Below are 13,659 nucleotides of genomic sequence, written 5' to 3'. Positions count from 1 at the left end.
TCTTAAAACTGTAGTAAAATATAACAAAATGTACCATCCCAGTCATTTATAAGGGCACAGCTCAGTGGTGTTAAACACATTCATATTATCGGGCAACTATCACGACCATCCATCTCCAGAACATTTTTCATTTTGTAAAACTGAAACTCTACACCCATTAATAAGTCCATTATCCTCCCAGCCCTTATAGCAATATTATTTTCTAAATTTTTTTGTGGAGACAGGATTGCACTATGTTCCTCAGCTTGTCTCAAACTCCTGGCCTGAAATAATCCTCCCACCTCAGCCTCCAAAGTGCTGGGATTACAGTCACGAGCCACCACACCTGGCTGCATTATGTTTTAATGACAAACTTAATTTCCCTCTTCAGTTGCCATTGTACCTAATGGTAGAACACTTCATTTGCCAGTTCAGCTTGGATTCCACCACATCAGTGTGTTGTCAACCAATTCAGGCCTTTCATCTCCCCACGTCTTTGAGGTGGCATCTATGCTTGAGACAAGTGAGGGTGAGGGCACACTGGCACCTGGCACTCAGGGGGAAGGACCCAGGCAGAGTGTCTCACACCTGATTTTAGCCATCAGGCAGATTCCAGCTTTGCTGCTGGCATCCACATCTCTGTTTCCAGTTCCAGATTTGGTGTCCTCTGAGTTCCAATGGCCAGACCCATGAGGCAGCTTTTTTTTTTTTTTTTTTTTTTTTTTTTTTTTTTTTTTTTTTTTTCCCCAGGAGTCTCACTCTGTCACCCAGGCTGGAGTGCCGTGGTGCTATCTCAGCTCACTGCAACCTCCGCCTCCGGGATCCAATTGATTCTCCTGCCTCAGCCTTCCATGTAGCTGGGATTACAGGTATGTGCCACCATGCCTAACTAATCTTTGTATTTTTGGTAGAGACAGGGGTTTCACCATGTTGGTCTCAAACTCCTGACCTCAAGTAATCTGCTTGTCTCAGCATCCCAAAGTGCTGGGATTACAGGCGTGAGCCACTGTACCAGGCCTGGCTTTTCTTTTCCCCTGGGAGTTTATTCTCATTAAGGTTACACATGCCATGAATGAGGAGGGAGAGGATGAGATCTCAAAATGCCTCTCCACTGGTGTATTAATATACTTGAACCCCCATAACAAATACCACCGACAGGGTGGCTTTTGAACCCTGAATAGCTGAGACAAGTCTCAGTTAATTTAGAAAGTTTATTTTGCCAAGGTTGAGGGCACCATGACAGAGCCTCAGGAGAGATCCTGATGACATGTGCCCAAGGTGGTTGGGGAACAGCTTGGTTTTATACATTTTAGGGAGACATGAGACACCAATCAAGATGTACATTGGTTCTGTCCAAAAGGTGGGGCAACTCAAGAAGGGAGGGGGCTTCCAGGTCACGGGTAGGTGAGAGACAAACAGTTGCATTTTTCTGAGTTTCTGATTAGCCTCTCCAAAAGAGACAATCAGATATGCATTTGTCTCAGTGAGCAGAGGGGTGACTTTGAACAGAATGGGAGGCAGGTTTACCCTAAGTAGTTTTCAGCTTGACTTTTCACTTTAGCTTAGTGATTTGGGGACCCCAAGATTTATTTTCCTTTCATAGCTTAAACAACAGAAATTAATTTTCTCACAATTCTGGAGGCTGGAAGTCCAAGATCAAGTTGTCAGCAGGGTTGGTTTCTTCTGAGGCCTCTCTCCTTGGCTTATAGATGACTGGCTGTTCTCTACATCTTCACATTATCTTCCCTCTGTACATGTCTGTACATGTACAATCTCTTTTCACCCTAATGACCTAAGCTTAGCTTAATCACCTCTTTGAAGGCCCTGTCTCCAAAGACAGTTACATTCTAAAGTATTAGGATTAGGGCCAGGTACGGTGGCTTATACCTGTAGTCCCAGGATTTTGGGGGGCCAAGGCGGGAGGATCACTTGAGGTTAGGGGTTCAAGACCAGCCTGGCAACATAGTGAAACCCCGTCTCTACTAAAAATATAAAAATTAGCCAGGTGTGGTAGTGCACACCTGTAATCCCAGCTACTTGAGAGGCTGAGGCAGGAGAATTGCTTGAACCTGGGAGGCGAAGCCTGCAGTGAGCAGAGATCATGTCACCACACTCCAGCCTGGGCAACAGAGCAAGTTTCTGTCTTAAAAAAGACCTAAAAGTTAAAGTGTTAGGATTAGGACTTTCAGATATGAATTTGGGGTGGGGATACCATTTAGCCCATAACATCTGGGTGTCAACCACTCTCCCCCACTGACAGCAGACTCTTAAAAACTGGAAAGTCCAGAAATCAGAATGCATGAGCTCACTGATCCTACTAAGCACCTCTACCTGCCAGGTGTTTGAATGAAAAGTGGAAGGTAGAAAGACACTGAGATGCTGAGATGAGCCAATCCTGTTTGCACAGCCCTTCCCATGGCTCCTGTTCTTTCTCTCCATAACCCACTGCATCAGGCTTTGGTAGGGAAGAAGAGGGTAGAGGAAGAAGAAACAGGAAGAGGAAACAAAAGGAAGAAAAACTTTTTCTTCATGAAGCTTCCAGAATGTTAGACTCCTCTTCCATTTTTGACTGTTCCTTCTTTGTTTCTTTTGCTGGTTCCTCCTTTTAACCCCGACTTTTAATTTTAATTTTAATTTTTATTTTCTGAGATTAAGTCTCGCTGTTGTTGCCCAGGCTGGAGTGCTATGGTGTGATCTCGACTCACTGCAACCTCTGCCTCCCAGGTTCAACCGATTCTCCTGCCTCAGCTTCCTGAGTAGCTGGGATTACAGGCACCTGCCACCACGCCCAGCTAATTTTTGTATGTTTAGTACAGACGGGGTTTCACCATGTTGGTCAGGCTAGTCTTGAATTTCTGACCTCAGGCAGTCCACCCGCCTCAGCCTCCCAAAGTGCTGGGATTACAGGTTAGCTCTCTGTCAAGATTGAAGCACCCCAGGGCTCAGTTTAGGGTCTCTTCTTATCTACTCATTCCTTTGGGCATTTCATCTAACATCAGGGCTTTAGATTCCAACTCACATATGCTAACGAACCTCATGCTTATGTCTCCAGCCTAGTGATTACTCCTCAACTCCAGATTCACACATCACCTGCCCCCTTGGCATCTCCATTTAGATGTCTGTTAGGCATGTCAAACTAGCACATATTGAACATCTGACCTTCTCCTCTTTCCTCATCAGACACATCAAATCTGCTGGTTTTATTACTATTTTTTAATTTTTTTTTTGAGACAAAGTCTCACTCTATCACCCAGGCTGGAGGGCAGTGGCAAATTATAGCTCACTGTATCCTCAAACTCCTGGGCTCAAGCAAGAAGCAGCTTGAGCCTCCCAAGTAGGTGGGACTGCAGGTTTAAGCCACTATGCTTGGCTTTTTTTTTTTTTTTTTTTTTTTTTTTTGTAGAGACAGGGTCTCCCTATGTTGACGAGGCTGGTTTCAAACTCCTGGCCTCAAGCAATCCTCCTGCCTCAGCCCCCACAAGCATGAACCATTGCACCCAGGTAAATCTGCTCTTCTTGTGGCTGAGGAAACTCCATCCCTCTAGTTGCTCGGGCCAAAAATCTTGGAGTTATCCTTTACCCACCTCTCTCTCATACCCCACATCCAATCCATCGGCAGCTTTTGTAGGTTTCATCTTCAAACACATAGATCCAGAATCTGCCCATATTTCTCATCACCCCAATTGTAACTGGTCTAAATGACCATCGTCTTGTTCCTGGATTACTACAATAGCAGCTGACCTGCTTCTGTTCCCCCGACCAATGCAGCCTACTCTCAATGCTGTAGCCAGAACAATCCCATTAAGACACAAACCAGATCACGCCTCTTTTTCTGAAAACCTCTATGGCTTCCCATCTCATTCAAAGTCAAAGTCAGAGTTCTTACAAAACCCCACATCATCTGCCTCCTTCCTCCACCACTGTGCCTTCATCCCACAAAACTCCCTGATCCACTCTACTCAAGCTTCCTTGCTCTCCTTGAATGCACCAGGCACGCTTCTACCTTTGAATCTTTGCACTAGCTCTTCCCTCTGTCCCAAATGTCCACACACCTAACTTCATCACTGGCTTCAAGTCTTTGTTCAAATGCCACCTTCCTCAAGAGGCCCTACAGACCTGGAGTCAAAGGAGATCATTTTCGAGCTTTAAAATTTGACTACCCCGCTGGATTTCAGACTTGCATGGGCCCTGTAACCCCTTTGTTTTGGCCAGTTTCTCTTATTTGGAATGGCTGTATTTACCAAAATACCTGTACCCTCCTGTATCCAGGAAGTAACTAGCTTGCTTTTGATTTTACAGGCTCATAGGTGGACTTGCCTTGTCTCAGATGACACTTTGGACTATGGACTTTTGGGTTAATGCTGAAATGAGTTAAGACTTTGGAGGACTGCTGGGAAGGCATTATTAGTTTTGAAATGTGAGGACATTAGATTTTAAGGGGCCAGGGACAGAACGATACGTTTTGGCTGTGTCCTCACCCAAATCTCGACTTGAATTATATTCCCTTAATTCCCACATACTGTGGGAGGAACCTGGTGAGAGATAATCTGAATCACGGGGACAGTTTCCACTTACACTGTTCCCGAGCAGTGAATAAGTCTCTCAAGATCTGATGGTTTTATTAGGGGTTTCTGCTTTTGCATATTCCTCATTTTCTCTTGCTGCCACCATGTAAGAGGTGCCTTTTGCCCTCCGCCATGATTCTGAGGCCTCCCCTCAGAATCATGTGGAACATAAGTCCAATTAAACCTCTTATTCTTCCTAGTCTCGGGTATGCCTTTATCAGTGGCATTACAATGGACTCATACACCTACCCAGACCACACTGTTTAACACGACAACCAACCTGCACTTCTAATCTCCCTTACCCTGTTTCACTGCTTTAACACATCTTTTCCATTATACTTATCACCTCCTGATGTATAATTCACTATTTCTTCATTGTGTATTTGTCTTGTTTTTGAGAGACGGTCTCACTCTGTTACCCAGGCTGAAGTGCAGTGGCATAATCTCAGCTTATTGCAACCTCCACCTCCCAGGCTCAAGTGATCCTTGCACTTTAGCCTCCCAAGTAGCTGGGACTACAGGAGCCCGCCACCATGCCCAGCTAAATTATTTTTGTATGTTTTTGTAGATATGAGGTTGCTACATTGTCCAGGCTGGTCTCAAACTCCTGAGCTGAAGCAATCTGCCCACCTTGACCTCCCAAAGTGCTGGGACTAGAGACGTGAGTCACTGCACCTGGCCTTACATTGTGTATGTTTTTTGTTAGTCTTTCCCCATTGGAATATAAACCTCATGGGGTAGGGATTGTTTTGTACAGTGATATATCCCTAGAACAGTGCCGTGCTCACATAGTAGGTACTCGATATTCAAACAAATGAACAGAGAGAACATCCTAGAATGTGTTCAGAAACCAAATGGAAATAAAGCACAAGAATTAGCCTTTCCCAGCCTGACCTCTCTTTGATTCTATTGCTAACTGGCTGTGTGTCCTCGGACATGTTTAACCTCTGCCCCATCACTGTTTAACAGAACTTTTTTTTTTTTTTTTTGAGACAGAGTCTCACCCTGTTGCCTAGGCTGAAGCACAGGATGCAATCTCAATTCACCACAACCTCCACCTCCCAAGTTCAAGTGATTCTCCTGCCTCAGCCTCCCAAGTAGCTAGGATTACAAGTGTACACCACCACACCCAGCTAATTTTTGTATTTTTAGTGGAGACAGGGTTTCACCAAGTTGGCCAGCCTGGTCTCAAACTCCTGACCTCAGGTGATCCACCCACCTCTGCCTCCCAGAGTGCTGGGATTACAGGGGTGAGCCACCACACCCAGCCACATAGCACTCTCTTTAATGGCAGTCACATTCTATATCTGCAACATCCCATAGGGTAGCCATTGGCTGCACAAAGCTACTAAGCACTTGAAATGTGACTAGAATGACTGAAGAACTGAATTTATTTTATTTTATTTTAATGAATTTAAATCGAAGTAGTCACAAGTGGCTAGTGGTCGTCCTATTGGACACTGCAGGCCTGTTTCCTCACCAGACTGAGGAGAGAGAGATGTGTATGTCCAGCATCCAGCTGGCAAAGACAGACACTCAGTGCAGGCTCCTTCCCTGCCCCACACTGCCGAAGGCCACAGGTAAGAAGCCTAACTTCCACACCAACGGCACAGTCCGCTACTATGGGGGTAGAAGGACTGGAGCACTTTTTGTTTTTAAAGAAGGCACGTTGGTTTTATTAAATGCATGGGGTCAGGGAGATCACAGAGTGATTGCCCCAACTCCACAATGGGGTACAGAAGTTTTGGCTCCCTTTCTCACAGGGGAGTCAGAGCACATGTATAAGCGCAGGCCCGGAGAGAGAACAGCTGCAAGGACTCTAGGAAGAAGCAGATGAAATAAAGGATGACACGTGGGGATACTTTTTATATGTATATGTATGCCAGAATTATCACATTTTTGAAGCCTTCAAACAATTTTGAAGAGCCCTGGAAGTCCTTAGAGGTGCACTGGGGCCTGTCAAGGAGCTTGGAGAGGACTCAAGCAATAGACTTCTCCCCAGCAGAACCACTCTACACTTGGCTGCTTTTCAGGGCAGAGTTTTCTGTTACAGAGTTTGAAAATCACTTCAAATCTCCCGGAAGCAAACTTTAAAAACACTGTCAATAAACGTGAAACTCAACCACCGTAGCCCCAGCACATGGCATGGGAATGCAGCTCCAAAATACAGGGCCACACAACTGTAGTGTCTCAGGTTGTGTTTTGAAAATCCAGCTACCTCAGGCTTCCCAGGACCTAAGATCTTTAAATTCTGGACTTCAAAGGCCTAGACTTTTCACTGATTCAGATTTAGTAATAAACAACGAGGCCTGATAATTGTTTATTAATTTGAATACAACTGACGACAGCAACAGTTCTATAACATAACATGAATGAAAGATCAAAATATATGCATATCATATCAGAGACTTGGATTGAAAAACCAAAAACGGCTAAGTATATTAGCAAGGGTAAACCATGCTCTATAGTGGTTCTAGGTGATGAAGAAAAATAGGAAAGAACAAAGATCTTCAAGAATCTTCTAAGACAAACCTCAAGAATGCCACTGAAACTGTTTTCTGGAGTTCTGTGTAAGAATTCACTTCAAAATAAGTTTCACATCTTAGGAGACTGTGGGATCCTCAGCTGGAGAAGGAGGTGGGGCAGGAGGTACTGTGAGGTGGGTCCTGCGAGGGGGAGGGGTTTGTTCCAAATCCAAGTGGGAGAGCATCTCCTTGGCTTCATCACTTTTCTGGGTAATTATCTCTTTTCTAGGAAGAAAGGCACATTGAATGCCATTTGAATAAAGATAGGGGTTTAAATAAATAGAGAGAAAGAACAGACTGGGCATGGTGTTTCATGCAGATACAGATAATCCCAGCACTTTGGGAGGCTGAGGTAGAAGGATCACTTGAGCCCAGGAGTTCAAGACCAGCCTGGACAACATAGGGAGACCCCCTCTCCACAAGAAAATAAAAATTAGCCAGGTATGGTAGCATGTACCTGTGGTCCCAGCTACTCGGGAGGCTGAGGTGGGAGGATTGCTTGAGCCTGGGAGATCGAGGATACAGTGAGCTGTGATTGTACCATTGTACTTTAGCCTGGGTGACAGAGTGAGACCCTGTCTCAAAACAACCAAAAAGAAGGAACAAAAGAAATACCCCAGATGCCAGCATCTAAAGAGAATAGTTAACATTTTAGAGGACATCCTTTCAAGCTCCTCCAGCCACACTCACCTTGCAGAAATGAGATCTACTTTATGAACACTTTGTCAGTCAGCTCTCCTCAGAGTGAGCTCAGCTGTCCCCGTTGGTGCCATGGAACCAACAGAGTTGGAGTCTGCACCCTCACTCCTCCACCCCCATCCTCCAAGGGTCTCTTAGGATTAGAGCAGGAGTTCTTCCCATCAATTAGCTTTCTCCATCCCCTACTGGCCTCTGTGCATTTCATCCTGGGACAGGCTGTGTCTAAATCTTGCATTTGCATTCCAGCTATTCGTAGGGCCAGTCCATTCTCAGGTTCACTTCACAGCTTTGGCCTAACTTGTCCCCATCGCCAGGCTGCGAGGTTCACCTCCCCTTCTGCTGGAGTCTTCCCATCCTCTCCAGGGCTGGGCAAACCTTGCCATCAAGCGCATAGGACTAGCCTGTCAAGCTTTTACAGGTTCAGATTTAACTGTTCCCTGAACATTTACTATGTTCCAGGGACTAGAAATTACCTAGAAAGTAACCACATGTAGAATCTCAACCCCCACATTAAATCTTTCAGCTGAGCAAGCTGAGACAGAAGGTGATTTACCCAGATCATGTGACCAGTAGAAGGCAGAACTGGAATCCAAATTTAAATTTTAATCTGGCCACAAGTTCACGGCTGCCATCTCCCAGTCAAAGCTGATCCCTAATGTTGCTGAAAGGATGTGGGATGATAGGAAAGGAATTGTTTGGTGGCTAGGACAGGCCGCAGAATTGTGCCATCTCGTCCTTGGATGGACATTAGAGCGCAGGGACCACACTTCCTGCAGACAATGCCCACTCTCACGGTCTAAACCCGTGGTGTAAAACTGGCCGTGCACCACTATCAACAAGGAGTTAACATTCCCATGTATGGTAACTAAGAAATGGTACCTAATTCCTATTCATTTGTTAGTATCTTAAATCCTAATAAATTCTAAGGTCAAAGGGCATTGTAAACAACATTAGATGGAATCTGTATTTTTTATTTCAAATCAATAATTTTGATTTTTTTGACCAACTTCTTAACAGATTTAGTAAGATTATTATTTTTAATCTCATAATGTACCCGACGAAGAGCTCAAGCTAGAGGTGTCAGCTTGGGCCAGGCACAGTGGCTCTCATCTGTAATCCCAGCACTTTGGGAGGCCGAGGCAGGTGGACCACTTGAGCCCAGGAGTTTGAGACCAGCCTGGGCAACATGGCAAAACCCTGTTTCTGTTAAAAATACAAAATATTAACCAGACATGGTGGCGCATGGCTAGTGGGAGGCTGAGGTGGGAGGATTGCTTAAACCCCAGGAGGTTGAGGCTGAGGCTGAGGCTACAGTGAGCTGTGATTGCACTACTGAACTCCAGCCCAGGTGACAGAGCGAGACCCTGTCTCGAAAAAACAAAACAAAACAAAGTGATCCCCACTCCCCACCCTCTATCAAGAGCCACCAATGTGAAGTTTATCGCACCACCACCCACGCAGTGAACATACACAAATGGGTGTCATCACCCTTTGAAGGGCCATGTGAGAAAAGTCTGTTTTCCACAATGGATGACAAAGCAGTTTCCTCTTCTGTGAGACGTGTCTTGCAGCAGCATTAAATACATTTAAATAACCAGTGCCAGCTACAGTTTCAGGCACTTGCTGGGGCTCAGTGTTATGCTCCATCCCAACCCCACAAGCGATCCAGAGGAAAGATTTTAGGTACCTCGTGGTCATGGTGACTCGGCGCCTGGTTACCTCGGAGGTCAAGTCCTTGTAGGGGAGATTAATGCCGTTGTCTGCAGGGCTTCTCTGAGCCATGGCCTTGCACTCAGGGGATTTGAGGAATTTAAAGTTACTGCACCTGTGAGTGTAAAACACACATGCTAGCACCCATGCTTCAGGGGTCAGGAATGCTCCAGCTAGGTCCAGCATGACGCAGTTTGCAGAGAACATTCACTGCCTTACTCTCAGTGGGTTTTCTGGACAGCCTGGCCATCATCCTCTTTCCCCCCAGGTCAAGAGGCAGATATTTCCTCAAATACCTATTATGAGGAGTGGGCGGCTAAGAGTAAAATCCTTGTTGGTTGTTTATATATAACAAATGTGATTATTCCAATCGTGCAATGGGCGGCTCTCATTACCCCCAGATAACACCGAGGATGTGGAGGCACAGAGAGGTGAACTGAATCTCCCCAGGTTGCACAGCAGCCCTGTCTCATGCTGGTTTCCCTCTAATGGCGCCATTCCAGAGGAGCCCTTTCCTCACAGGGCTGTTTGGCCTCACTGACACGTGCAGAGCTTTCTTCCTGGAACACTTACCTTCTAAAAAGCAGGAAAGGGACATAAACAAGACTGCGGCTGGGAGCCAAGCAACTTGTCCAGATACGCACATGGCATAGAGACTGGAGGGTTGATTTTGATAACAGAGATAGCGGCCACCCATTTACTGTCAGCCACCTTGGGATGTCCTTTTACTTTGTCCCCCTCCTCCTTTTTTGGGGGGGTTTTTTGTTTGTTTGTTTGTTTTTGAGGCAGGGTCTGGCTCTGTTATGAAGGCTGGAGTGTATCGGAGCCATCTCGGTTCACTGCAGCCTCCGCCTCCCGAGTAGCTGAGACTACAGGTGCATGCCACCATGCCCAGCTAATTTTTGTATTTTTTGTAGAGATGGGTTTCACCATGTTGCTCAGGTTGGTCTCAAACTCCTGAGATCAAGAAATCTGCCCTCCTTAGCTTTCCAAAGTGCTGGGATTACAGGCGAGAGCCACCATGCCTGGCCCTTTTACTTCATGTTATTTGATAACCACAGTAACCCCACATGTAAGTATTATGATCCTCATTCAACAAATGGGGAAACTGAGCAGTAGAGAAATTAGGTAGCTTTTCAGGAGTCACAGAGCTAGAATTAGAACTAGGTCTGTCTGACTTCAAAGACTATATTCTCTCCACTACAGAGCCAAGTCATCTCCCAATAAACAGAAGATGAATTAGAATAATTCCCATTCCTAGACACCAGGTCACACTCAACGTGGTGACTCTGCCATTCTACAGTATAGATTGCAACAGCCGGAGCTCACCAGCTTGATCTTTTGGCTGGAAAGGTTTGTTCTTATAAGGATGCCCAACTTACCTTTTAATCCCAGGTCAGCTTAGCATATAACCGCTTTTACGCGTCAACTCATGGATTTGCTAAGAAATGTCCTTATGACATACTCTGTACCCACATACCAGCTACTTCACCACTTTGGAAAGAGAAAAGGTGGAAAAAGGACCACCAACGTCAACTTCCTCCCCTTGAGTCTTTTATCCTCCTGTAGTCAGTCTCTCTGAGGAACTTGGGTTAATAAGACTGATTTGCAACCTTAGAAAGCATCAGCTGAAACAAATTACCCCTGGAGCCATGTCCTTGAGAAATCCCCACAGATGTCACAGGGAGAGAACGGGTCTTGGGGGCAGAGCAGGGAAAGAGCTTTCTGTCATGTGAGCAGTGGTGAAGCACTGTCTTAGACGCTGGTAAACACGACATTGTGACCTAGTCTCTTTATCGGCTACTTTTTAAAAAGCTAATTCACGTACGCCCCGCCTCCCAGCACCAGCAGTCATCACTGATCCCACCTCTTCCTGATAATTCACAGCACTTCTGCCATGCTGGCAGGTGTTTCAGCTCTGAAATTAAAGGAGTTGTCTGCGCAACTCCCACTTTTGATCTGAGTGATCTCGGGCAAGTAATTTAACCTCTAGAAGCCTTGGTTTTCTTATTTGTGAAAGAGGACTAATACTATCTTCTAGGGCAGTCGTGAGGGTTGAGAAAATATTTGCAAAAAATTCCTAATTTTGCCTTTCTTGCATTTTTTTACTTTTAAAAATGTATTATTACTATTATAATTATTGAGACAGGGTCTCACCCTGTCACCCAGGCTGAAGTGAAATGGTGAGATCATAGCATAGATCCCATCAGGCTGAGGTGGGAGGATCATTTGAGGCCAAGAGTTCAAGGCTGCAGTCGATTTCTTTACAATGATAATAAAACCACAATAGAAGAAATTTGCTATTTGGGAAGATAAGATGTAATGAAGCTGGGATTAAAAACAAGGTTGACACAAGGTCTATATATACATAGATAGATATAGCTATTTCCCTTTGTCAACGAAAAGAGTCAAACTCTGTAAAACATTTGAAGAGATTCTGAGCCAAATATGAGTGACCATCATGACCTGTGACACAGCCCTCAGGAGGTCCTGAGAACACATGCCCAAGGTGATCGGGGTGCAGCTTGGTTTTACACATTTTAGAGAGGCAGGAGACATCAATCAAATACATTTAAGAAATACATTGGTTTGGTCCAGAAAGGCAGGACAACTCAAAGCGGGGGGGCTTCCAGGCTATAGGTGAATTTAAAAATTTTCTTTTTTATAATTGGTTGAGTTTTCTAAAGACCTGGCATTGATGGAAAGAGAATGTTCAGGTTAAGATAAAAGATGGTGAAGGCCAAAGGTTCTTTCAAAGTCTTATAGTGACTGACCTTAGAGACAATAGATGACAAATGTTTCCTATTTAGATCTCAGTTAATCTCCTTAGGATTGGGAGGGTCTGGAATAAAAAGATCTAGCTATGTTAATAGAGATTCTTTACAGATGCAAATTTGCCCCCACAAAGAATGGCTTCGCATGACCATTTCAAAATATGGTGAAGAAACATGTTTGGGGGTAAAATATTTTGATTTTCTTTCTTGTCTCATAATGTTATGCCAGAGTCAGGTTGGAGAGTTTAAGCCACGATTAGTGTTAAATAAAACCCATCTGAAGAGAATTTATGATTTGCAGGGCTTGATACCCCACACCCCTTAGATAGGAATTTGGGCAAAATAAAAATCAGAGTTTAGTCCTCACCTTCATATAATGGAATGAAGGTAAGCCCTGTCCCCTGTATTAGTCAGGGTTCTCTAGAGGGAAAGAGCTAATAGGAGATAGATAGATAGATAGATTTTATACAGATAGATTATATATATATATATATACACACACACATATATATATATATATATATATATAAAAAAAGGGGGGTTTATTAAGTATTAACTCACATGATCACAAGGTCCCACAAGCTGTCTGCAAGCTGAGGAGTAAGAAATGCCAGTCTGAGTCCCAAGACTGAAGAACTTGGAGTCTGATGTTGGAAGGCAGGAAGCATCCAGCACAGGAGAAAGATGTAGGCTGGGGGCTAGGCCAGTCTCACCTTTTCACATTTTTCTGCCTGCTTATATTCTAGCTGGCAGCTGCGTAGACTGTGCCCACCCAGAGGAAGAGTGGGTCTGCCTTTCCCAGCCCAGTGACTCAAACGTTTTTTGTTTGTTTGTTTGTTTGTTTTTGAGACAGAGCCCTGCTCTGTTGCCCAGGCTGGAGTGCAGTGGCGCAATCTCGGCTCACTGCAACCTCTGCCTCCCAGGTTGAAGCAATTATCCTGTCTCAGCCTCCCCAGTAGCTGGGACTACAGGCCCACACCACCATGCCCAGCTAATTTTTGTATTTTTAGTAGAGACGGGGTTTTACCCCGTCACCATATTGGTCAGGTGGTCTCAAATTCCTGACAGGCGATCCTCCCACCTCAGCCTCCCAAAGTGCTGGGATTACAGGTGTGAGCCACCACGCCCGGCCCTAACTCAAATGTTAATCTCCTTTGGCAACACCCTCACAGACATACCCAGGATCAATGCTTTGTATCCTTCAATCCAATCAAGCTGACACTCAGTGTTAACCATCATGTTACAGGAAAGGGGTCCTGAAGCAGACTCCAAGAGAGGGTTCTTGGATCTTGTGCAAGAAAGAATTCAGGGCGAGTCCGCAGTGCAAAGTGAAAGCAAGTTTATCAAGAAAGTAAATGAATAAAAGAATGGCTACTCCATAGACAGAGCAACCCCAGGGCAACTGGT

General features: G+C 45.0%; 1 protein-coding gene across 1 annotated transcript; it reads right to left on the bottom strand.

Annotated features, from left to right (window-relative positions):
* Positions 1 to 6,852: 6,852 nt before the first annotated feature.
* MYOCOS (myocilin opposite strand) lies at positions 6,853 to 9,550 on the bottom strand. The gene is made up of 2 exons (XM_028847778.2): positions 9,456 to 9,550; positions 6,853 to 7,294 (listed from the first exon to the last, which is right to left on the bottom strand). The coding sequence occupies exons 1-2, from the start codon at positions 9,548 to 9,550 to the stop codon at positions 7,147 to 7,149; spliced, it is 243 nt and encodes an 80-aa protein (XP_028703611.1). The 3' UTR covers positions 6,853 to 7,146.
* Positions 9,551 to 13,659: the final 4,109 nt, after the last annotated feature.

This window comes from Macaca mulatta, chromosome 1 (assembly GCF_049350105.2).
Source record: "Macaca mulatta isolate MMU2019108-1 chromosome 1, T2T-MMU8v2.0, whole genome shotgun sequence".
In the NCBI taxonomy this organism is placed as follows: domain Eukaryota; kingdom Metazoa; phylum Chordata; class Mammalia; order Primates; family Cercopithecidae; genus Macaca; species Macaca mulatta.
The sequence above is the reverse complement of the archived record's forward strand: the minus strand, read 5'-3'. Positions and strand labels throughout refer to the sequence as shown.